At 50.8% G+C, this 22,387-nt stretch overlaps 1 protein-coding gene across 2 annotated transcripts; it reads left to right on the top strand.

The window, feature by feature from the left end:
* The first annotated feature begins 547 nt into the window (after window positions 1-547).
* Window positions 548-21,221, top strand: SCD (stearoyl-CoA desaturase). 2 transcript variants are annotated; one of them, XM_065407636.1, is made up of 7 exons: window positions 548-574; window positions 3,911-3,945; window positions 5,692-5,942; window positions 12,911-13,041; window positions 17,089-17,294; window positions 18,799-19,031; window positions 21,022-21,221. In XM_065407636.1, the coding sequence occupies exons 1-7, from the start codon at window positions 548-550 to the stop codon at window positions 21,219-21,221; spliced, it is 1,083 nt and encodes a 360-aa protein (XP_065263708.1). The 2 variants fall into 2 exon arrangements, with proteins under 2 accessions (XP_065263708.1, XP_065263709.1); XM_065407637.1 differs by lacking the exon at window positions 3,911-3,945 and having other exon boundaries at window positions 5,669-5,942.
* Window positions 21,222-22,387: the final 1,166 nt, after the last annotated feature.

The raw sequence follows: 22,387 nt of genomic DNA, 5'->3' as shown, positions 1-22,387 counted from the left end.
TGGCTGAGATGGCAGCGGAGCTGAGCCTAGGACAGAGCGCTACAGTCCAACAGCAAAGCGAACAGCAGATTGCTGACAGCCAATGGCGAGGGCAGCCTTAGGTGGCACCAAATTTCCGCCAACCAATAGGATCCCCCCAGCAAGTCTAAAGGCATCATTAGCGATTCTCCCATCCTCATCCTCTTCATCAGCATCCTTCTCCTCACCTGGCATTGCTCTGCCAGTCCCAAGAAGAAAATAACAACAGCAGCAAGCGCAGGGCACCGGAAGGCTTCACTACCTCAGCCCTGGCAGCTGCAGCCTGCTAAGCCAAGGAGGGGGGACGCTGCTGAAGTGCTGCGAGGGCTCCCCGCGGCAAAGCACGATCCATCTCCCGGGATCACGTTACCACGGGCACCAGCAGAGGCGGCGTCTTCACTGAAGCGCAGAACGGCTCTGCCAGCAGCAGCACGAAGCTCTCCCTGAGGGGGTCACAGCGGATCTCCGCAGAGGAAGCCGCCGGCAGTAGCTATACATACAGCTCTACACACACGCGCGCAGTCCCCAGATGCCTGCCAGCGTGCTCCAAGAGGAGGTAAGCTCATCACAAGAGAGTAGGGTGACCTGATAGCAAGTGTGAAAAATCGGGACGGGGTGGGGGGGGGGAATAATAGGCGCCTATATAAGAAAAAGCCCCAAATATCAGGACTGTCCCTATAAAATCGGGACATCTGGTCACCCTACAAGAGAGAGCCCTGGGTAGTAACTTCTAGAGACCTGCTACGTGAGCTCTGCTGAATAGATCCCTGATGCCACCAGCTCGAATCATTTCTTTTTCACAGGGGGTTTAGTTAACTAGAACTGGTAAATTCTGGGGGGCGGGGTTAAAATCTCGTTGCTTTTGTGTTACTCTCAAAGCATTAACAAACGCAATTTGCTGCTAACCTGAGACCGACTGAGCCCACAGAGGTGGCGCAAGATCTTAAATAGTTAAGTATGCCGCTGAAATCTCCTTGAGGAAGGGGGTGTGTGGAGAGAGGAGTGAATCATCAACTGCTGGTTTTGCAGGGAATTTTTTTGAACAAAGCCTTCAGAGCCATAGAAATGGTTCCATGCGAGTCTCTTGTGCAGGTGGCCGATGGTTTTTATTAAAACTCTCAACGGAAATCTTGTCCTGTTTTTAAACCGACGTTCTCCTGCAGTGTTTGTAACCCAAACATTGCAGCACTGTGCTAGCCTAGGACACTCAAGGTGAAATTGACTAGAAACCAAAGTGAAATTGATTATGCTGTGAACAAGGCAAGAGTAAATGAGAGGTTGCAAATGTCCAGTCATCCTCAGCTTTTAATAATAACCTGGGGTGGGGGGAAATTAGCCTTTTAAAAATGAATGATCTCCGGGCAGTTTCCGTTCTAGACGGATTTAGCTGATTCCCCCATCTAACGCCTCCTATCCACAGCCCGTCTGTGCAAAGTGGGAGGGAAATGCTACCAGCTCAGAATGGCAGGGTGTTCCCGCCCCTTTTCAGGAGTGTGGAGGACTACACGAGGTGCAGGGATGTGGAGAGCCCTGCCCTCTCTCCAGCAGAAATGCATGCCAGGACTGATGTTTTCCTTTCGTTTTTTAATATTTATTTAGGGACTAGATTTAACTGACACATCGCCTACCTTCTCTCTTTTTCTCAAGGTTGTGAATGGCCCTGCGCTATGTTGCTTGTGGGGTGCTGCCGTATACTGACCTGAGATTGTATTACTGGGGTCTGGTCCCGAGTCCAGCTATAAGGGGCACATAAACTCTAGTAGGCTGTCTGGGCTGTCTGTATACCGGGTTCACCTACTGGGTGCTTAATGTTGGCGGGGGGGGGGTGGGGGGAGGAACCATCTGTTCTGCACATGGGAGCTGCAGAGTCGTTCATGAATGAGGGGGCACTCATGTAAATGATCTAGCCACTCCCCCACCTCTGGACCCCAAAGCAGCCCTGTTCAATCCCAATCCTTCTCTCAGGGCAGAGGCAAGAGGAGCCAGCATAGCCCTTAGGCCAGGAGATAACTCCTCTCTCTCTCCTCCCCACCCCATTGGTCTCCAGCCAAGTGAGCCCCCCCATCATGTCTCTCAGCTGGATTTCAGAGCTGTCTGTGGGCCATATGGCCTCTCGAAGGCCTACGCAGGGAAGATGACCAGCATAGTTGTGCTGCTATAATTATATCAATGTCAGTAAAATTCCCTATGGGGTCAATCTGGGATAAGAGCATCAATGTGGGGTGTAATTATACAGGGATAGCTATGCTGGTAATTTTCCCTATGTAGACAAACCCTGAGCCCCCTTGGCCAATTATCATGCAGCCAGGGAAGTATATACAACCTCCTGGTAGGAGGTCATATGGGTATATCTGACATTTGGGCTGGGGAGAACCCTAATGTGCCTAATATCTGGATTATAATGCATTTCTCAGGCACTTTAGGTCTGTCCCCAAAACCTCTGGATGTATCATTACTATGAACATAAGAATGGCCATACTGGGTCAGACCAAATGTCCATCTAGCCCAGCATCCTGTCTTCCGACAGTGGCCAATGCCAGGTGCCCCAGAGGGAATGAACAGAACAGGCAATCATCAAGTGATCCATCCCCTGTCACCCATTCCCAGCTTCTGACAAACAGAGGCTAGGGACACCATCCCTGCCCATCCTGGCTAACAGCCATTGATGGACCTATCCTCCATGAATTTATCTAGTTCCTTTTTGAACCCTGTTGTAGTCTTGGCCTTCACAACATCCTCTGGCAAAGAGTTCCACAGGTTGACTGTGAGTTGTGTGAAGAAATACTTCCTTTTGTTTGTTTTAAACCTGTTGCCTATTAATTTCATTTGATGACTCCTAGTTCTTGTGTTATGAGGAGTAAATAACATTTCCTTATTTACTTTCTCCACACCAGTCACGATTTTATAGACCTCAATCATATCCCCCCCTTAGTCATCTCTTTTCCAAGCTGAAAAGTCCCAGTCTTATTAATCTCTCCTCATACGGAAGCAGTTCCCTACCCCTAATCATTTTTGTTGCCCTTTTCTGAACCTTTTCCAATTCCAATATATCTTTTTTGAGACAAGGTGATCACATCTGCATGCAGTATTCAAGATGCGGGCATACCATGGATTTATATAGAGGCAATATGATATTTTCTGTCTTATTATCTATCCTTTCTTATTGATTCCCAACAGTCTGTTTGCTTTTTTGACTGCTTCTGCACATTGAGTGGATGTTTTCAGAGAACTATCTACAAATACTCCAAGATCTCTTTTTTGAGTGGCAACAGCTAACCTGGACCCCATCATTTTATATGTATAGTTGGGATTATGTTTTCCAATGTGCATTACTTTGCATTTATCAACATTGAATTTCATCTGCCATTTTGTTGCCCAGTCACCCAGTTTTGTGAGATTCTTTGTAGCTCTTCGCAATCTGCCTGGGACTTAACTATCTCGAGTAGTTTTGTATCATTTGCAAATTTTGCCACCTCACTGTTTACCCCTTTTTCCAGATCTTTTATGACTATGTTGAATAGGACTGGACCCAGTACTGACCCCTGGGGGACACCACTATTTACCTCTCTCCATTCTGAAAACTGACCATTTATTCCTACCCTTTGTTTACTGTCTTTTAACCAGTTACCAATCCATGAGAGAACCTTCCCTTTTATCCCATGGCAGTTTTCTTTGCTTAAGAGCCTTTGGTGAGGGACCTTGTTAAAGTCACATTGACTAGAAGAGAGTTGTGGGGAGACAGGGCCCCCAAGCTGGGATGCAAGAAGACAGCTCTCCAGCAACAAAGCTGTCTGGCAGCATGGATTTGCCCAGGCTCTTCCTTTTAAATGGAAATATGTTTGATTCCAAATGTCTGCAAGAGAACCTGTAGAGTGCCTGGGGATCCTCCAAGGGGAATTCCTCAGCCTCTATAACAGTCACTGTGGGGAGGTATTGCTGAGGCTGTGGATTCTGCCCCTGGGAAAGGGAGGAGTTGGGTAGCCACATAAACAGCATGGATTGCTTTTAATGCCTCCCTCAAGAAACTGGCCACAGTGGAGCCCTGGCCCCAGAGGGTGCCCTGCCACCAGGAAGAACGTGTGTGTGAGCCAACTTCTAATGCACTGCCACCAAAGATACCAAATAGCCTTTGGAGAGGCAGAGCCACTGTCCAGGCTTCCTCAGCGTGTCCAGAAATATCAGGCCTGATTCTGCCATTCCAATTGGGTAGTGACTACACACCCAGTTTGCACAGGTGGAAATGGCTGAGCAAAGCATAGCACAGCCCAGGCCCATTTGGGCTGATTCTCAGGGGTCAGATGCTCCAACAAGTGCTCGGCCCCTCTGAAAATCAAGCCCATCATGCCCAGATTCAGACCTGAGATGGGCACTCCGGTGTGCAGACATGAAGCAACCACACCTGGCTGAGAGGAGGATCAGTTACTCCAGATTTAATGAAAGGATCCTGCCTAGTGAGGTCACTCGTGCGTGATCCTTTCATTATGCATGTGTGATCTGGCACTCCTGCTAATACAGAAGGGTAGGGTATGTGAAGAATGACTGTTGTGTCATGCTTGCATCAGGGGAACTGGGAGCCAAGACTTCTAAGTTCTATTCTTAACTGTGCCACTGACTCACTGGGTGACTTCAGGCAAGTTACTTCTCTCTGTGCCTCGACTTCCCCATCTCTGAATGTGGGGGATAATGATACTGACCGGTAACCATGAGGTGCCAACTCCAAGGTTTTATCTAGGAGCATGCAACACTGTCCTTATCCCTATCACTCCTCACCCAGAGATCTCAAAGCACTTGGCACAGGTCGGCCAGTATCGCTCTCCCCACTGGACAGAGAAGGAAAGTAAGGCAGTGAGAGGTGAAAAGGTACCACAAATGGGTTGTGAGGCTTAACCCAGTAATATCTGAACTGCCCTGAGATCCTCCATGGAAGGGGCTGTGGAAGGGAAAGGATGAGTATTAGGAGAAGCCCTGGGAACAAAGTGTGAATCTCATTCCCCCTGTTGCTGGTTTGCACAATGTAATTTATTGGTGGCTGAAAGAAACGAGCCCAGCCCAAGCTGTCAGGGACCCTTGAGTGATCGATGTAAAACACCCATTGACAAAGCCAAATGAGAGTGATTCCCTGCTCCCTTAAGGGGATCTCTGCTGGTGGTGGTGAGGGGGTGTCTTTAAACACCTTCGCTCCCACTCTCCATGCCCCCCAAAGCCCCAGGGCTGAGATCCACCCCTGTATAGGGCACGACAGATCCTGAGTGGTGCCTAGGGATAAAGTAGTGTCTAGGCTTCACTCTGACCCACGGTGAGGGGTGGGTTGCACCACAGGAGAACAACATGCCATTGGCTGGGTGCTGCTGGGCCTGGCTGGAAAACCCCAGACCAAGTCCTGCTACCACTCAGAGGCTGCTTTAGTAACCTTCTCTCCCCCCACCCCCCTGCTCAGGATATGATGCGGGGGATGGCGGGGGGTGGGGTGGGGAAGGGGAGACTGTGATGGAGAGACAGCCAGCCCCAGCTCCTAATGCTCCTCTGTCCTAGGAGATGGGTGTGATGGTGGATCAGCAGCCCAAAGCCAGCCCCTCTTGAGCCCAGTGGTGGGGACCAGATTGTAACCAACACAATGTTGTTTGTTTTTAATGTCCCCTCCCAATGCCAGCTCTCCAAGGATCTCCCCTCCTCCACCGTCACCGCCAGGGCAACGAGGAATGGGGGAGCAGGCATGGAGAAGGCCCTGTCCAACCAAGAGGACTTGGGAGGAGACCGGGGCATGACGGACGATATCTTTGACGAGAGCTACTGTGAGAAGGAGGGCCCCAAGCCTGCCAAGAGATACGTCTGGAGGAACATCGTCCTCATGAGCCTGCTGCATTTAGGGGGCTTGTACGGGTTGTGGCTGATACCTGCAGCAAAGCCTGTCACCTTGGCATGGGGTAAGTGGAGGGGACTCTCCCATCTTCCCTGTATGATGGTGAAACTGCAGGGGGCGGAAGAATACAATCACCCAAAAGGGGATGAGGCCAGTGCCTGAGGGTAATAAAGAGTAGAGGTTGCAGAAACTGTCACGGGGTCTTCCAGGAGCACAAGAGTCAGGCTTGCAGAGCTAGGTGTCTCATGTGAGTGAAGGCACAGGAATGAGTTAAAGCTGGAGCTAATTCTTGTATCGCTTCCCCAAACACACAGATAAAAATTGAAACATTCAGTTAGACTCCAAGGCAACCTTGTACAACTTCATTAGGCTGTTTCACACGCAACCAGTTCCAGTCAAGGCTGCAGTGGATGAGAGATGACTAAGGCGAACCCGCTGGGGTCAGATACGCTCTCCCCGCTCAGACCCTCTGGCCAGTGTTAGAACCAAACTCATCTTCTGAAATGCATGGCTGAGCTGCAGCTGGGATCAGGATGGGAGGTGCCAGCTCTCACCAGAGACCCTGTCTTTCACAAAACTTTTTCTGACCTATTTTGAAGACTTGAGCAGTTTGGTTAGTTCAGATGACAAGGTGTGGCGAAACGTGCCTGAAGTTCTGACTGCTTCTCTGATCCCAGCCTCTGACTATTACAGAAATGGAGCATTTTAAACTAGAGATGGGGGTCTCATTCATGTCTGATTTACACGGCTGGGTAAGAAAGCAGAGTCAGGCCCTCCAGTTTAGATAGTTCTAGCCAGATGCTCCCTAGGTAACAATCTGGCAAACCAGGCTGCTGGACAGTCCCTTGTGAGATCTGGCTGGGATCTCCCTTGCTGTCCTTCCATGCCACTGCCAGGCTTGGGCTGGTCTACTCTCAGAGGCTACCTTCTGGGATGCTTGGGCCTCTGGACCTGGCTAGAGGCTGGGAGGATCACCTTCCAGAGAGATCTCCTTCCAGAAGCAGGCAGGAGGCTTAATTGTTACCCCTTGGATTTCCAAGACCTGCTGGTTTGACTCTCTGCTCCCGTGACTGTAGCAGGCAGTGGCTGGTGGGGTTGCCACAGGCATGGTTCACAGTCTGCCGAAAGGCGGTGGCGAAGGCACCAGCGTGAAGCCAGCATCACTCAGAATGCTGCCATACACAAAATGGTCCCTTTACAAAAGAATCCTATTGGGCTTTTACCCTGTGAAACTGATACGCTCCAAGGATAGCGTCTTCCCCTGCATCCCCCATAATCTGGGAACTGCGCATGCTGTCCCAGGGGCTGACCTCGCTGGGGGGAATATGCAGCATCAGCTTGTCCTTGGGGGAAGCTTTCAAGGCCCTTGACACTGTTTTGTGCAGCAGAAAGCCTTGCTCTTCGGGCCCCGTTGCTCTCTGGTGCAGCATTATCTGTTCTGAAAGCCCCAGCTCCAGCCTTGCATGCAGAGTTCTGGGAGCCTCACAGACCTGCTCCAATGGAGCGTCTGGCTGCACCCTAGAGATGGGCCTGCACCTCAGCATTCAGCACGGCAGCCAGACGCCCTCAGAACTAAGTCAGGGTGGGGTGAGGAGGAAGGGGGTTGCTTTGGTGGGTTTCTTCCAGGGAAATGGGACAACCATGTGGTCCAGCAATAGGATGAGCTGGGGTCTGTGTGGGAGTTAAATGATGTCTGTCCTTCTTACCCTTCCCCACCTAACAGCATTTCTAATGCATCCCTAAGCACGTCTGCCCCCTCCGTTCTCATCCCATTTTGCTCCAGTGCCCCCCAGTCTGTGTCTCACCTTCCTCTGTCTCTGGTAGTGCCTTAGATCTGTTCCTCACAGCACACTTGTGTTCTCAGTTCTGTACTGTTGCTTTTCTTTGCTGTTTTCTGTTTCAGGTTGATCTTTCTGGATTTTAATTTCAGTTTAGCAGTGTCCTACCACCTGGGACAGATGAGCATCCCTTATTCAGAATATATACTACAGTCGTAGCTCCAGTCTATGCTCTACCACTACTGTAAGCTGCGGAGTATGGGACCAATAGCCTATTATATTTTTGTAAGGAATTACTCATAGTTATACCATCCTAAACCACTCCTCTGTTGGCTTGATGTTCACATCCCTCAGAATCCTATAGACTCTCTGGTTCTATCCCCTTTAATTTCCATCTTGCCGGGTTCTACATACTAAGTTCTCATTGCTTTTCAAGCTCTCCAGCCCTTTGCTGATGTTTGCCCTTCTCAGTTCCTGCCCATGTTACATCACACAATCTCTTTCTGGACCAGAGTTCCCCAGAACTACATAGTATTGCTGGTCAGGCAATGTCCCTCCGCTGCAGCATCTGTGAGATCCCTTTGGTCTCTCAGCATTGCTGCTTTCTGTGCATCTCCCCTATCATTACTGTCCAGCCAGGGATTCTCTTTCCCCAGAGGCACTACCTGCATTTGACAAGGCCGACTCTGGACTCTTTTATGTCCTGACTGTGGCCCTCTGTTGTGGCCAAAACGCACGGAAGGGAAGTCAGGGAGGGTGGTATACCCTCACGGCCCTGTGCTGGGGGCCATTCTGTGCATGCTGTCCTCCTTGCGCTGTGGTGGAGCAGCCTAGGGATTGCTTTGATTTATGGCCTGTAATGGCCATAAAGGGGCTATACATGGAACAGCATGGTGCAGGGGTGTTTTAACAATGCCCATTTCCTGCAGTGCCAGGAGTGGGGAACATGTGAGACATTTGTTCTGCGGTGCTGTGGGATCGTCCTTGCACTATGGTGACGCCTCCCTGGGCCAGTTAGGCAGAGCTGGTAGCCAAAGAACCCTGGCGGCGCAGTACAAATCAGCTGCACTCCACCTGGGGATCTGGCCCATATTATCTAACCTCTCTACAGACGCTCCCGTGTTACTCTTTCCTCAAAGCTGTTGGCAACACCTCCTAATTTAGTATCCTCTGCCGATTTAATTAATGTGCCGCTTGCCTCTCCTCCAGCTCAGAGAGGAGGCAGGATATTTCTGAACAGAGCTGCCATCCAGTTCTATCCACAATTACTCCTAAACACTGGCCTTTGGAAATGGTGCATACGTGGTGCCCTTATAGCTGCTCCTGGGAGCCTGTTCCATAGAGGAGTCAGACTTCCCTTCATCTTCAAGCACCACAGCCCCAAAGATAGGGGAGTAGTTCATCCCCAAGTTGTGCAAAGAGTGGAGGAACAGAACTTTCCGTCTCAATGCCAGTGAAGTCAATGGAGTTTCTAGATTCATAGATTTTTCAAGCCATTCGGATCATCTGTGTAACACAGGCCAGAAATCCTCCCCCAGATTCTGTTTGATCTGTAGTGTATCTTTGAGGCATCCAGTCTTGAACTGAAGACTTCAGGTGATGGGGAATTCACTGTGTCCCTAGATGAGTTATTCCAATGGTTGTCCGTGGTCCCCTGGAATAACTGAAATCTGAATCTGGCTCGCAGAGAGGGTAAGGCCAACACTTTCAAAGCGGCCATTGAGTATTGGGTGACCAATAAGAACAAAAAGATGGTCCCTGCCCCACAGAGTCTTTGATTAGCTACAGCAGTCGGTCACAACCACCAGGCAGGGAGAGCACAAGGTTACTGTCACACGGTTTTGACTGATATCAACAGGGGTCTCAGCTGCAGCTGAAATCAATCAGAGCTGCAGGTGCTCAACATCTCTGCAAAGCTGACGGCTGTCTCATGTTGGGCACCCAAAATCAGAGGCTACTTATTTACATTTCAGTCCAAGGTCCATGCCCAAGGCTGCACAGTGAGTCAGTGGCGGAGCTGGGATTACAAGCAGAGTTTTGGGCGCCCGGCCCTGTTCTTTAACCCACTCCCCGCTGCAATAAAACCTACTCTCTTGTTCTGCCAAAATTCCTTCAGTGCCTTGTCTCCCTTTCCTTGTGTGCCTCCCTGTATTTGTCCACCACTCCCCTATCAGTTAGCTCTCCCGTAGGAGGTGCTATAAGCCAATCACTGCCTGGCATTTGTCTAGCAAAGGGATAGCTGAGGTTCCTGAGCCCCTCTGTCACTCTGGTGGCCTTTTCCAGTATCTTAGCCAAGAAACAACATGACCAAGACTGAAAGCAGTGGCCCGATGCAGTGTCTCTAGGCCCGGGCTCAGGGCTATAAATAGAGCATCTAGTTCCCTAACCCACAGTTTTCTTTTTAATGCCATTAAAGTTGACTAAAGATTCTCCAGTTTAATTCTCCAGGGACCCAGCTAGGGATGCTCTGGATCTGTCCCCTGTATGTTGCCTGGCTGCACCCTTCAACTACTTGTAGAAAGCATATGGCCTAGTGGTTAGAGCATGAGCTGGACTCCTGGGTTCTAGTCACAGCTCTGCCATGGACAAGCGGTGTGATCTTGGGTAAGTCAATTTGCCTTCCTGTGCCTCAGCCTGTCTGTACAATAGGTATAAAGTCACACAGAGGTTTCATGAGCTGAGGTTTGCAATATGTTTCCACAGCATCTTATGTCTAGGGAGCACCGTGGGTTCTGACAAATTCCCCGTCACTGAGAAGCCTCTCTCTCCCCAGCCCTTTCCTCTTGCTCCTTCATGTGCTTGTCACTGGGGTTCCAGCGGAAATCCTCACCCGGACCTGCAGAGCTGTATGTGACTGATTGAACCTTCCCACTCTTTTTCCTTTTCCTGCATTTCCCTGGTTCCAGCAGGATCAGCCATGTGGAAATACTGAGAGTCGCCTTTCCTGCCAGAAATAGGGGACTCATTCCCTCAAGGGCTCCTGACCCAGCTTTGCAGACCTGAGACGTGCTGAGACATTTAGGTTTTTTTTCTGAAGCAAAACCACACTCCAAACCTTTTGATGCTCTCCTGTCATTAAACCAAAGCTGGGCCCGACCCGAAGCCCCAGGCCAGAGCCCCCTCCTGCTCCGACAGAGCTGTGGGGCAGGCCAGCTCAGAACTCTGTAGCCCAGGGCCGTCTCTATCAACATTGCTCCTCTTCTTGTGACCTCTTCTCCTGTTGATGTCAATGGCAAAGCTCTCACTAACTTCTATGGCGCAGAGTCAAGCGCTTTGTTCTCCACCTTTCTGTTCCTTGCCCCCTTCCCCGCCCAACCTCCATCCTCCTCACATCACTTTCGCCTGCCTTGGGAATCAGTTGCTCACCCGGTGACCCCTCTGCCCCTGGCAGATTTCAGAGCCTCCAGGGGGAGAGGAAGTTTGACAAGGGAGGATATGTAGGGATAGGCAGAGTTATGGAGAGCGTTGGTGGTGGTGGCCAGAAGCTTGTTTGATATAATAGTAGCTGGGGAACAAGCGGTGGATTTGAAGAGAGGAATGATGGGATCTGATCAGCAGACATGGAAGATGACTCTAGCAGTTGCACCTTGTACAGTGTGGAGTGGGGGGCGAGTATGTGCTTGAGACGCCAGAGGAGGATGGTGCAGTAGCTGAGGCTGGACATGAGGGCCTGAGGAGAGGTGTGGCCCTGAGGGTGGAAAGAAAGCCTGATCTGGGAGCTTCGAAGAGGAAGAAGTGGCAGGTGATTACTGGAGAGTAAGCACGGATCGGTTTGAACTAAGGAGCTGTGTGAAAAACAAATGGGCACTCCTGGAAACTATGGTGACAAACAACAACCAAAGGCTTTGTATTTAAAAATAGATACCCGGAGGATAACTCTCACTTGTCCTTCTTTCTCCCAGCAGCCACTGGCAGAATCCACATTGTTAGGATTTTAGGTTGGGTGTGTTAAAGGGCATTAAGTGGGCACCAGAGGTACTGCCAAGTTTACCTGTGATTCCTGCTTATATACACAGGCTGAAATCAGTGCAGTTGAATCATGGAAGGTATTTTCCCAGGGGATATTAGGATGTGGATTTTGCACTGAACAAGGATCGACTGGTAGGCACTGTGGGTGCATCCCCTGAGATTACAGGGAGGGAGGGGAGAATGTTAAGGTTTCTTCAGTTCTTGTGACTGAGCTTTTGGCCCTTCCTTCTGATCACATTTTGCTTTTCAGGTGCATATCCAAGTTCCCAGTTCTCCTCTGATATTCGAGCCCTTGGGGTGCTGTTGGAAAAGTGCCACAGGGTCTTAGCTCTAGGACCAGTAGCTATAATCCATTTTAAACTCTGTCCTCGGGCCAGTATATGGGGATAGACCTATGCACACGGGGACAGGGTGTCATGGGTCTGGAAGACAGAAGAGCACATGCTTTTTATCCAAACAGGCCTCTCTCCTTAAGGGATGGAACTCCACCTGACTGACTCATGACAGCACCACGGGGGAGCAAACAAAAAAAGCCAACTTGATACTCTTCCAATCCACCACCAATCACTTGTGGCCTGTGTACGACTTGGCAATGAATCTAGAAGCTGAGCAGAGAGGAGAACTGAGGAGTAGGGAGAGGAGGTGGGTGGGAAGGGGGAAGCTGAGCAGTCTCCAGTCAATGATGGAGCTGAAGGTATGGTCTAGGATCTGATGGGACAGCCATTTTCCCCAGCTCACTCCTGCTTGGTATTCAAAAGGGTGGGGGAGAGAAGATGACCCTGTGTGTAGTTCACTTTCTGTAACATCTAAAAACACCTGCCAGTCAGTGTGATGTCTAACATTGTAGTGTGTTTGGGGGGCGGGAAATAAGCATATCTATAGGGAAATCTTAAGAACTTAAACCTATAGCGAGGCCCCTCGGTAACTATGCAGGCTAGCTATCCAGGCTTAAGTCATCTACCACGGAAAGGTGTAAATGCCAAAGAAGTCTAACTAGGAAAAATATGATGAAATGAACTAGGAAGAGGAGAATTATCCAGATTATCAGGGGAAATGCCAGAAGAGCGAGATCTGTTAGAGTTGTTGCCACAGGGCTGTACTGGATGCAGCAGTTTTATTCATTGAGTGTCCATCATCATGGTATCAAAGCACAAGTGTCTCTTTTGCCTGTGCATCTTCAGAAGAAAGTTCTGCTTTTGTGTTGGATCAATGGAAACTTTCCAACTGGACAACTTGCTCTAACTTAGCTGACTCATTGCCTTTCACCCCCTTTTCTCATGTCCAGGGTTCCTGTGTTTCCTGCTGAGTGCTCTGGGGGTCACAGCTGGAGCGCATCGTCTCTGGAGCCATCGGTCCTACAAAGCTGGCTTGCCCCTCAGGATCTTTCTGGCTATTGCCAACTCCATGGCTTTTCAGGTAGGAACCCCTCTCACTGGTTGTCAGCTTGCCTGTCCATAGGGAAGCAATGAGTCCTAAACTATATCCACATATACAACAGGGAAGCAGGTTGAAGTCACAGTCCCTTCTTCTGTACCATTCCCCTCTGACAGCTGTATCTCCAGAGTTATGCCTGAGATCACAGATCTTCACCTTTCACATGAGGGGGAGACTCACTGAGTAACACTGCTGCTGGGATGGGTGAGGGGTATTGGGAGTGGAAGAATGGCTAAGGAAATACACCAATAGGAAATCACTCCAAACCAGGAGGATTTCGCTCTCCCTCCAGGGGCTCTTCTCCTCTTGACAGTTATGTCTGATTCCCATGAAGGACTTGGTGGAATTAGAAAGTGCTGACTTATGGGCCTAACTTTCCTCTTGCTTAGAAAGTTGCTAAAAGGAAATACTTTCGCCCAGCGTGTAATTAGGCTGTGGAACTCACTACCACAGGAAGTCATTGAGGCAGAGAACTTATCAAGATTCCAAAAGGGATTGGACATTTATACAGATAACAAGAATATCCAGAATTACCATCATAATTAATGACAACAAATCTTCTGGCAGACCTCCCGCTAAGGGCGTAAGCCAGGCTCTAACTATTAGAGACCACATCTGCCCTAATGGGGGGCAGATCATCCCACATCTGCTTCTGTGGGGTTCTTACACCTTCTTCCGAAGCAGCTGGTGCTGGCCACTGTCAGAGACAGGATATTAGACTTGGGTCTACTCAGATCTGGTAGTTCCTTGCAGGCAGACTGGCTGTGTCTCCGACTCTCCAGAACCTTCCCCCTCTCTGGAAAATGGATTATCTCCTCCTTGGCCCTGCCCGTTACTGCCTGGAGCTGCTAGCAAATACAGTGTGATCACAAGTGAAGCTCTTTAGGAGCTTCCTTTGCTCTGATGGTAAACGTGCCAGCTAGCAGCCGTCAGAGGCAACCAGGGTGATGGGTGCTTAAATCATAGAATCATAGAATATCAGGGTTGGAAGGGACCTCAGGAGGTCATCTAGTCCAACCCCCTGCTCAAAGCAGGACCAAACCCCCAACTAAATCATCCCAGCCAGGGCGTTGTCAAGCCTGACCTTAAAAACCTCTAAGGAAGGAGATTCCACCACCTTCCTAGGTAACCCATTCCAGTGCTTCACCACCCTCCTAGTGAAAAAGTTTTTCCTAATATCCAACCTAAACCTCCCCCACTGCAACTTGAACCATTACTCCTTGTTCTGTCATCTGGTACCACTGAGAACAGTCTAGATCCATCCTCTTTGGATCCCCCTTTCAGGTAGTTGAAAGCAGCTATCAAATCCCCCCTCCTTCTTCTCTTCTGCAGACTAAACAATCCCAGTTCCCTCAGTCTTAGTCATGTCATGTGCTCCAGCCCCCTAATCATTTTTGTTGCCCTCCGCTGGACTCTTTCCAATTTTTCCACATCCTTCTTGTAGTGTGGGGCCCAAAACTGGACACAGTACTCCAGGTGAGGCCTCACCAATGCCGAATAGAGGGGAATGATCATGTCCCTCGATCTGCTGGCAATGCCCCTACTTATACAGCCCAAAATGCCATTAGCCTTCTTGGCAACAAGGGCACACTGTCGACTCATATCCAGACAAGAACAGTCCGAGGTTCACCCATCACTACTGAGTTTGGGGTTAGAGGTGGAAACAGGAGAACCTACTTCAGCTGTGCCCTGCCCCTCCCAAGGTGCATTTCCAGCACTGGCACGGTACATGTTCCAATACTGCTTGTATAGGGAGCCAGGCTCTGCCACCACTTCGAGAGCCTGTTCTCGCAAGGTGCTGACTGCCCCGAACTCCAGCTGACTTCTGGGGGAGCTGAGGATACTTGGCAAGGCGCAGGACGGGGCTCTCGGGGCCCAGTGGTTGGAACTGGGAATCGAGGCCTGGCACTCATATCCAGCTCTATCACTAATATGTTGGGTGACCCACAGGTAAATCACATTCTCAATGCAAGAAGGATGGTTTTGTGGTTATGGCGCTAGACAGGGATGCAGGAAGTCTGGATTCAGTTTTTGGCTCAGATTTTTAAAGGTACGTAGGAGTTGCTATGCCTAACTGATTTAGGAGCTTAAACCTCATTTCAAAAGTTATTTAGACACAGCTGAGATTTAGGCTTCTAAACCACTTAGGTTTTGCAGCCCCTAAATACCGTTACAAATTTGGTCCTTAGTTGCTCTGGGCCTCACCCTTCCCACCTGTAAAATGGGGCTGAGAGTGATGCTTTTCTACCCCAAAGGGTGATGAGGAGAAATCCCCCGTGCTTATGAGATGAAGGAGGAGCTCTGATACTTAAGTGACAGGTGCCCATAGAGGAGCTGACTCACCACCAGTGCCCCCCTCAAGGCTGGGCATGGCAGCGCTTTCCTGTTTAGCGCTCCCGGCTGATAGGTGCCCCAGCCCTGTGGTGGCCGGCCTCTTTGTGGCATTCAGCCCTCTGGCCAGGTCACTTTAAACCTCTCCCCTTCTGGGGTAAGAAATTCCAACAAATAGTTTCAAGGTCTCTGTGAGGTTTCCAGCCTCTGGGACAAGCAGCTCTTACAGCCTCTCTCCAGGCTCTGATTAGTCCTTATCGCCTCATGTCAGGGCTTCACGCCACCTTCCCAGTGGCTGGGGTGGAGAACCCAGGCCCGCCCTCTTCACGGGTCCCAGTCCAGGGACCTGAGGACGAGCCGCCAAGGTTTGTTCTGTCACACACCTTGCCGCTGCCTCCCAGAACCCCTTCCTCCCATTAGTCTTCCTCAGCCTTCTCGCCAGCCCCTTCCTGGGCTTTTTGTAATGAGCCACATCTCCCAGGGTTTCTCCTCTGAGGTCTGGGTCCTGCTCTCATGGCAGAGTCAGCCACCGCAGCTCGCTCCAGGCCGGTGTCTTCCAGAGATGTCTGAGTGCTGCAGAGTCCTTCCCTGCAGCTCCTCAGTCTTGTCCAAATACTTCGTGGGCTTCCCCGTCTCCAGCTTCCTCCTGGCTCAGGGTGACCCACCTCTGGTCCCAGGCTTCCTCCTGGCTCTGGACCTTCCAGTTCTGGCTCCAGGCTTCCTTCTGCATTTAGTCCAGGAAGCTCCCAGCTACCTGTCTCCTGCGCCTCCCCCGGGTCTTCTTTTCTTACTGCCCTATGCCCCCTCCTTTAGGAAGACTCAGTTCCTTCCCAAGTGGATTTGATGACCAGTGTGCAATATGCCTCCAAGTGCCACCCACTGGCCTAATGGGGCTCAGGCTCCTGTTAACCCATGGTTAACCATAACCTGTGTGGGGTTTATACATCCTATCACAGTGCCACAAATGTGCCTGCATAGTGCTTCAGTTTCCCAGCTGTAGACCGTCGCCGAATGATATTTACCCAGCTTTTCAAAAGTGCTGTAAGATCTCTGTGTAAGAGGGATAATGTAAATGTGAACTAGTTTTATTACAGCTGGTCAAAATGAACTTTTTACATAAAATCATGAACATTTCAACATTTTCAAATCTGGGTTCGTTCCCACGGGTTTTTGAAATGGACTGATATTTTGGCTTTAAAAAAAGTCAACAGAACTTTCTTTAAATGTTTTTTTTTTTTCAGGAAATGTTTGAAAAACTATTTTTTTCCATTTCAAAGTGGAAAATTTTCATTTTTTGAGAACATCCAATTTTGGGGGGGGGATTCACCCTGGGGCTAAACTGACGAATCAGTATTGGCAAAGCAGCAGAGACAGGGCTAACCAAATCCCCCAAATGATCAATTAAAAAAAGTGAATTAACAAACAATAGAAACTTTTGAGGAAAACTTAAATGTTCTGAGCAAAAATTTCTGGTTTTGAAAAAATGGCCATTTTTTTTCAAAACAAAAATCAAATAAAACCCATAAAAAATATGGACTTAAAGTCAATGAGATTTAGGCACCTAAACCAGTTAAGGGATTTTGGTAAATTCCACTAGGTGCCATTTTGCTTCTTTAGACACCCGACTACGTTGTGTATATATAGCCCTAGCTCTAATCCTTGCTGATCTGGTGAGTCATCCAGCCATGTTCATTCCAGAATGACATCTACGAGTGGGCCCGAGATCACCGCGTCCACCACAAGTTCTCTGAGACCGACGCGGACCCCCATAACGCCACGCGGGGCTTCTTCTTCTCCCACGTTGGCTGGCTGCTGGTGCGCAAACACCCCGACGTCATCGAGAAGGGCCGGAAGCTAGACCTGGCTGACTTGAAGGCCGACAAAGTGGTGATGTTCCAGAGGAGGTGAGCCGGGTGCAGCCGGGGTAGGGGAAGAAAATAGGGTGATTGTGGTGCAAGGTGAAGGGCAGGTGTTGTGACCAATGTATCACTGGGGAACCAAAGGGGCTCTGAGGCATGGCATCCGGCTACAGGAATCTCTTGCAGGGGTAGTCAGTAGGCGAACCACGGGCCAAATCCGGGCCGCCAGACACGTTTGAATGGACCTCAAAATCTTTTATTTACTTATTATCATTATTTTCTCTGGAGTCTGGACCTTGACTAGACCTTGACCAAGACATTTGGCCCTTGACAAAAAATAATTGACTACCCCTGCTCCAGAGCAAAACTAACCCTCTTGTGAGTCACCCCGGATCCTTTCTGCAGGTGACCAGCCCCAAATGAAGTCAGTGGGACACTTCAGGTGTGTTTGGAGCATCGGGGCCATTGTTTGCAAACCTGGGCAGAAATCCATGAGGAACAAGTTCCATCCAGCACAGCAGTGGGATATATTACATGTTTTCCTTTGTTTGTGGGACAGGAGGAAATGGGGTCAGAAAAGGCAGGGCTCCAGCCTCGCTGGGAATGTCGCTGGCACAGAGGGCCCAGTGCCAACCGGCTGAATCCCTCTTGTATAGAACATGTCCCACTGCTGCTGCAGCCTTAGCAGGGGTAAAGCCCTGGGCAGCCTGTGAGGAACAACAGTTCCTAGGTAGGTGAGTGAGAGGAGAGGCTTCTGCTCGTATCTCAGGGCCTGCCTCTTGCCCAACCCCCGTACTCCTGTGGAAATGGAAGAGGCACAAGATTCCCTTCCCGCACACACACACACCCCAGCTGCACTTAGACTCCACCATCTGGTGTCTCCCCCTTGCAATCTCTCACTTGCTGGGATTGGGTTTCCCTCCTTCTATCCCCTCCCCCGCCGCGCACACATGGCCCGGTTCCCCAGGGCAGCCGAGCGCCAGGCCTCCCCCAGTGTGAGTGACAGGTTCCTTGACAGACGGAGGAGAGGAGTCTGCTGCAGCCCACAGGTAAGGAGCCAGAGCTCGAGCTGCAACAGCGCATGCCCTGAGGTCTGGAGGTCCCTGGTTTAATCCCAGGTGCGTCAGCCAAGATGGCAACTATCGCGCTCCCCCCGTACAAATGTGACCTGGCAACAATAATGATAAATGGAGCCCCAGGAAGCCTGGCAGCTCTGCTTCAAAGCACCTGTACTCCATTCCCAGCTCATCTGCTGGGTCCTTCTTACCCCTGCTAGCGGGTGTGTGGCTCTCATTGTGTGCCCAGCCTATCCCCTTTATTCTTCTGTGCCCACTTTGTCACTGCCCTTGTTTTCCTTTTTCTCCAGGGGTCAAACCGGGGCAGAGATGGGCTGGTTCTGTGCTGTTTTCTTTGTATAGTTAAAATTAGCACCTCTCCCCTGCCCCAGAGACTCAGCCCTGGTAGATGACCTGAACTGCCCGTGCCCCTCAATGCTCCTCCATGGGATGCACCCGCCCACTAACTCTCTCCCCATTCTGTTTCCTGGCAGGTTTTACAAGCTTTCTGTGGTGGCCATGTGTTTCCTGTTCCCCACCCTAGTGCCCTGGTGCTTCTGGGGGGAATCTCTCCGCAACAGCTTCTTCCTCCCCGCCATCCTGCGCTACGTGGTAGTGCTCAACGCCAGCTGGCTCGTGAACAGTGCTGCACATATGTTTGGCAACCGGCCCTATGATCGAAACATCAACCCCCGGGAGAACCACTTTGTCACGTTTGGAGCCTTAGGTACGTTGGTGATGCCTTTTAATTCCAAACCACAAACTGACTATGAATGAGACAGGCAGAGAACACTGCACCCGCCACTGAAATGCAGCTGTGTCTGGGGAGGAACACAGCAGCTGTTCAGTAGTGCATAGCAACAGTGCAGGAGAGTCTGGGAGAGAAGGGAAGAGGAATAACATCCATTTATAAAACTGTGGGACAGGGAAAATTTTAGGTGCATAATTACATAAAATGGACCAGATCCTCAGCTGATGTAAATCTGCATTGCTTTGAAGTCCATACAGCTATCCTGATTTACATCAGGATCTGACCCTAGGAACCCCAATGTTCCTGCACTCACATACGGGAAAGCCAGAAGCGCATAGACTCCATCTGGGTGATTTCGCCCACGCACCTGCAGACCTGCACATTCACTGGAGTGTCTCATGCTCTAGTCAGTGGGTACATAGGACAGTGGGGTTATCTTCTCCAGTGTCCTGCATATAGCACCTCTTTATCTCACAATGAGATTTATTTGCCCTGCCTGAAGGTCTCACCGCCTGTTTGTTATGATGACAATTGCCCCCCGCTCTCTCTTTTCACCTCTGGGAAATGATGCTTCTGAAAAAGCTGGACACACCCAGCCAGAAGTGCCCAGTGGTTTCTGAATTGAGACAGCCAAGTCCTGATTTTCAGAGGTGCTGAGGACCTGGGGAAAATGAGCCCAGAATCACCATTAGCTTTGTACTGCTTTCCTGGGCCAGATTCTCAGCTTGTGTTTATCGTAGCTCTGTGGACTTCGGCAGCACTCCACTGATTTACATGAGCTGGGGATCTGGCCCCAGACTTTCACTAGCGAGAGTCGGAGCTGCATAGTTCCCATCTGGATCTGAGCTTCTCAGACTCTGGGGATGGAAGATGGATGGATGGAGCCTCCAAGAAGGGCCAGGACTCACTTCAGATCTCGCCAGGAACTCAGCCAAAGCTAGATGGCTTCTCTCTGGGAGATGGAGGAGGAATCCGAAACCCCCACAAGCCTCACTAGGCTCTCTGAGGGGGCCCATTTTAAGGGCTTTAATAAGGGGAGGCCCAGGCACAAGCAGAAGTGCGGGAAATATCCTGAGTTTTCTCACCCAATTTGACAGCTTCAAGAGGGTCAGGTAAACAGCCAACCGAGCTCTGGCTGGACCTGTGCTGAGATTAACCAGCCCTCACTTGTTCTCCCCTCCAGCCTGCCCTGACCTCCTCACATGCCCTTAGCACCATCCTGGTCCTCCTCTGGTGTTGGACTCGGTGCAGAGGAGATGGGGCTGGTGGGTGATGTTACACATGGGCAATTGGGGCTGAGGAGTCTGAGCTGGTGTTGGAAGAGGGGAGAGCAGCAGGACAGCCAGCCACCAGGGGCTGCTCAGCCCCTACTCCCCCCCGCCTTTCCCTGCCCAGTCAGGGTGCTGCGTGCCTGGCTCCGAGCGCTGTCCCTTTGTGACTGGCCGTTTGCAGGCAGGTCCCATTGACAGGGCTGGTATTTTCTGACATTCTCCCTGCCTTGGCCTCTCACCGGTGCATTGTCACCAGCCTGTCGATGCGGGAGTGCGCACGTAGCCAGCGCTTCCGCCACTGCCTTGTCACACCCTGCTCAGAGCAGGGTCGATGGCCCAGTGGTAGCAGTGCTCGGGCTCACCCCACGCTGGCGCTTCCACTGATGGAGTTGTGCCAGGGATAGACCAACACTGGGAGACTTTCTAGAAACCCCCCATGTAGACACAGCCTCGGCACACAGAGCCCAGGCTAAGCACAGGGCCTGGGCCAGCTCCCAGCGAAGTCAATGGGCTGCAAGGGGAGGAGGATCACGGGGCTGTCCCTGCCCCAAGGGGAGCACAGTCTGCATTCGGCACAGATGGCCCATTCTGGGGACATGGTGCCCGAGTCTGGGGAAGGGACTTCTACAGCGTGACGGTTTCAAACCCAGCTTCAGGTGCATTTACAGTGTCCTGTCCCTGCTCTTCCGTTCCAGGTGAAGGTTTCCACAATTACCACCACACCTTCCCCTATGATTACTCCACCAGCGAGTTCGGCTGGCACTACAACTTCACCACAGCCTTCATTGATCTCATGTGCCTCCTGGGGCTGGCCAGCGACCGCAAGAAGGTCTCCAAGGAGACCATCCTGGCTCGGAAAATTCGGACTGGTGATGGCAGCCACAAGAGTGGCTGAGGGCCTGTGTCATCCCCCCACAACCTCTTCACTCACCCCAAGCGAGCTGGGTACAGGGTTTTATGTTCTATTTACTAACCATTGAATAATGCTATCAGGTTGCTTCAGATGATGATGATTTTAACCCCCTCCTGCACAATGTATTTTAAATGATGTATTTAAGACCTATAACTTTGTCTCTCTAATGCTCAGCAGCTCCATCCCTCTCTTCTCTCTTTCTTCTTTTTGTTCTTCTTTTGTCTCTCTCTGGCAAGATCTCTCCCTTTCCCTCTAACCCCTCCATGCTTCATTCTCTCCTTGTCTCTGCCTCTCCTTGGCGGGGAACTGGTCAAAAGCCTGTCCGGGGCAGATCGTGCCGCTGGCTGGACAGTGGGAGTGGAGGGGAGTCTGTACCAGCTGGCTGAAGAGTTGAGCCAAAGTCAGGGAGTCTTTCCCTAGAAATCCCCCTTTCCTGCCTCTGGTTCTCCTGCCCTCCCAGGGCTGCTGACTCAGGATATGAATGAGTGTCTCTCTATGAGAACAGCAGCAAAGGCCTTTCCCAGAAGGAATAGCAGACCTGTCCCCTTCCTTGCTATCAACGAGAGAGCACGATGTTGTCTCCTTGGTGCTGGGCCTTCTTTGGCTCCTGTAGGCCAAGGAAAGGTGATGCTGGGGAGGGAGAGGAGACCCCTGAAAGCCTCTTCTGGAGGAGTAGCATCAGCTGCAGAACATGGTGGCGTGGGGTGCGACAGCTGCCTTCTCACCTCGCTGGAGTGTCGCAATGGCTCCTCTTGCCGCCCTGCAGCGTCTCAGTGCTAGAATTGCCTGGAACGACTCAAGCTGGGCTCCTAGCTGCCTGCGTGGAAAAGCTGCAGACAAGGACATCTGGGGAAACGAGGGGCTTGATGCCATTGAAATACACTGGCTTGGGATGGGACGGCGTGGAACCGTGGGCAATATTTCCCAGGAAGAGACTCTTCCGGAAGAACGACAGCAGGAGAAGCCAGAAGGAAGTGACACAAAGCCCCATCTCTGTGTTAAGCTGCTTTGTGTGTCGGAGGAATGAGGTCCCATTTCTATGGAGAATGAGGTCCTAGTGTGTGTCTGCGTCATATGGATTCTTGTTACTGAACACGGTTGAAATGGGGAGACGAAGGGGCAGCTGATGTGGCCACATCCAAGCGAAT

The sequence above is a fragment of the Emys orbicularis genome, chromosome 7 (assembly GCF_028017835.1).
Source record: "Emys orbicularis isolate rEmyOrb1 chromosome 7, rEmyOrb1.hap1, whole genome shotgun sequence".
NCBI classification, from domain to species: Eukaryota; Metazoa; Chordata; order Testudines; family Emydidae; genus Emys; species Emys orbicularis.
The sequence above is the reverse complement of the archived record's forward strand: the minus strand, read 5'-3'. Positions and strand labels throughout refer to the sequence as shown.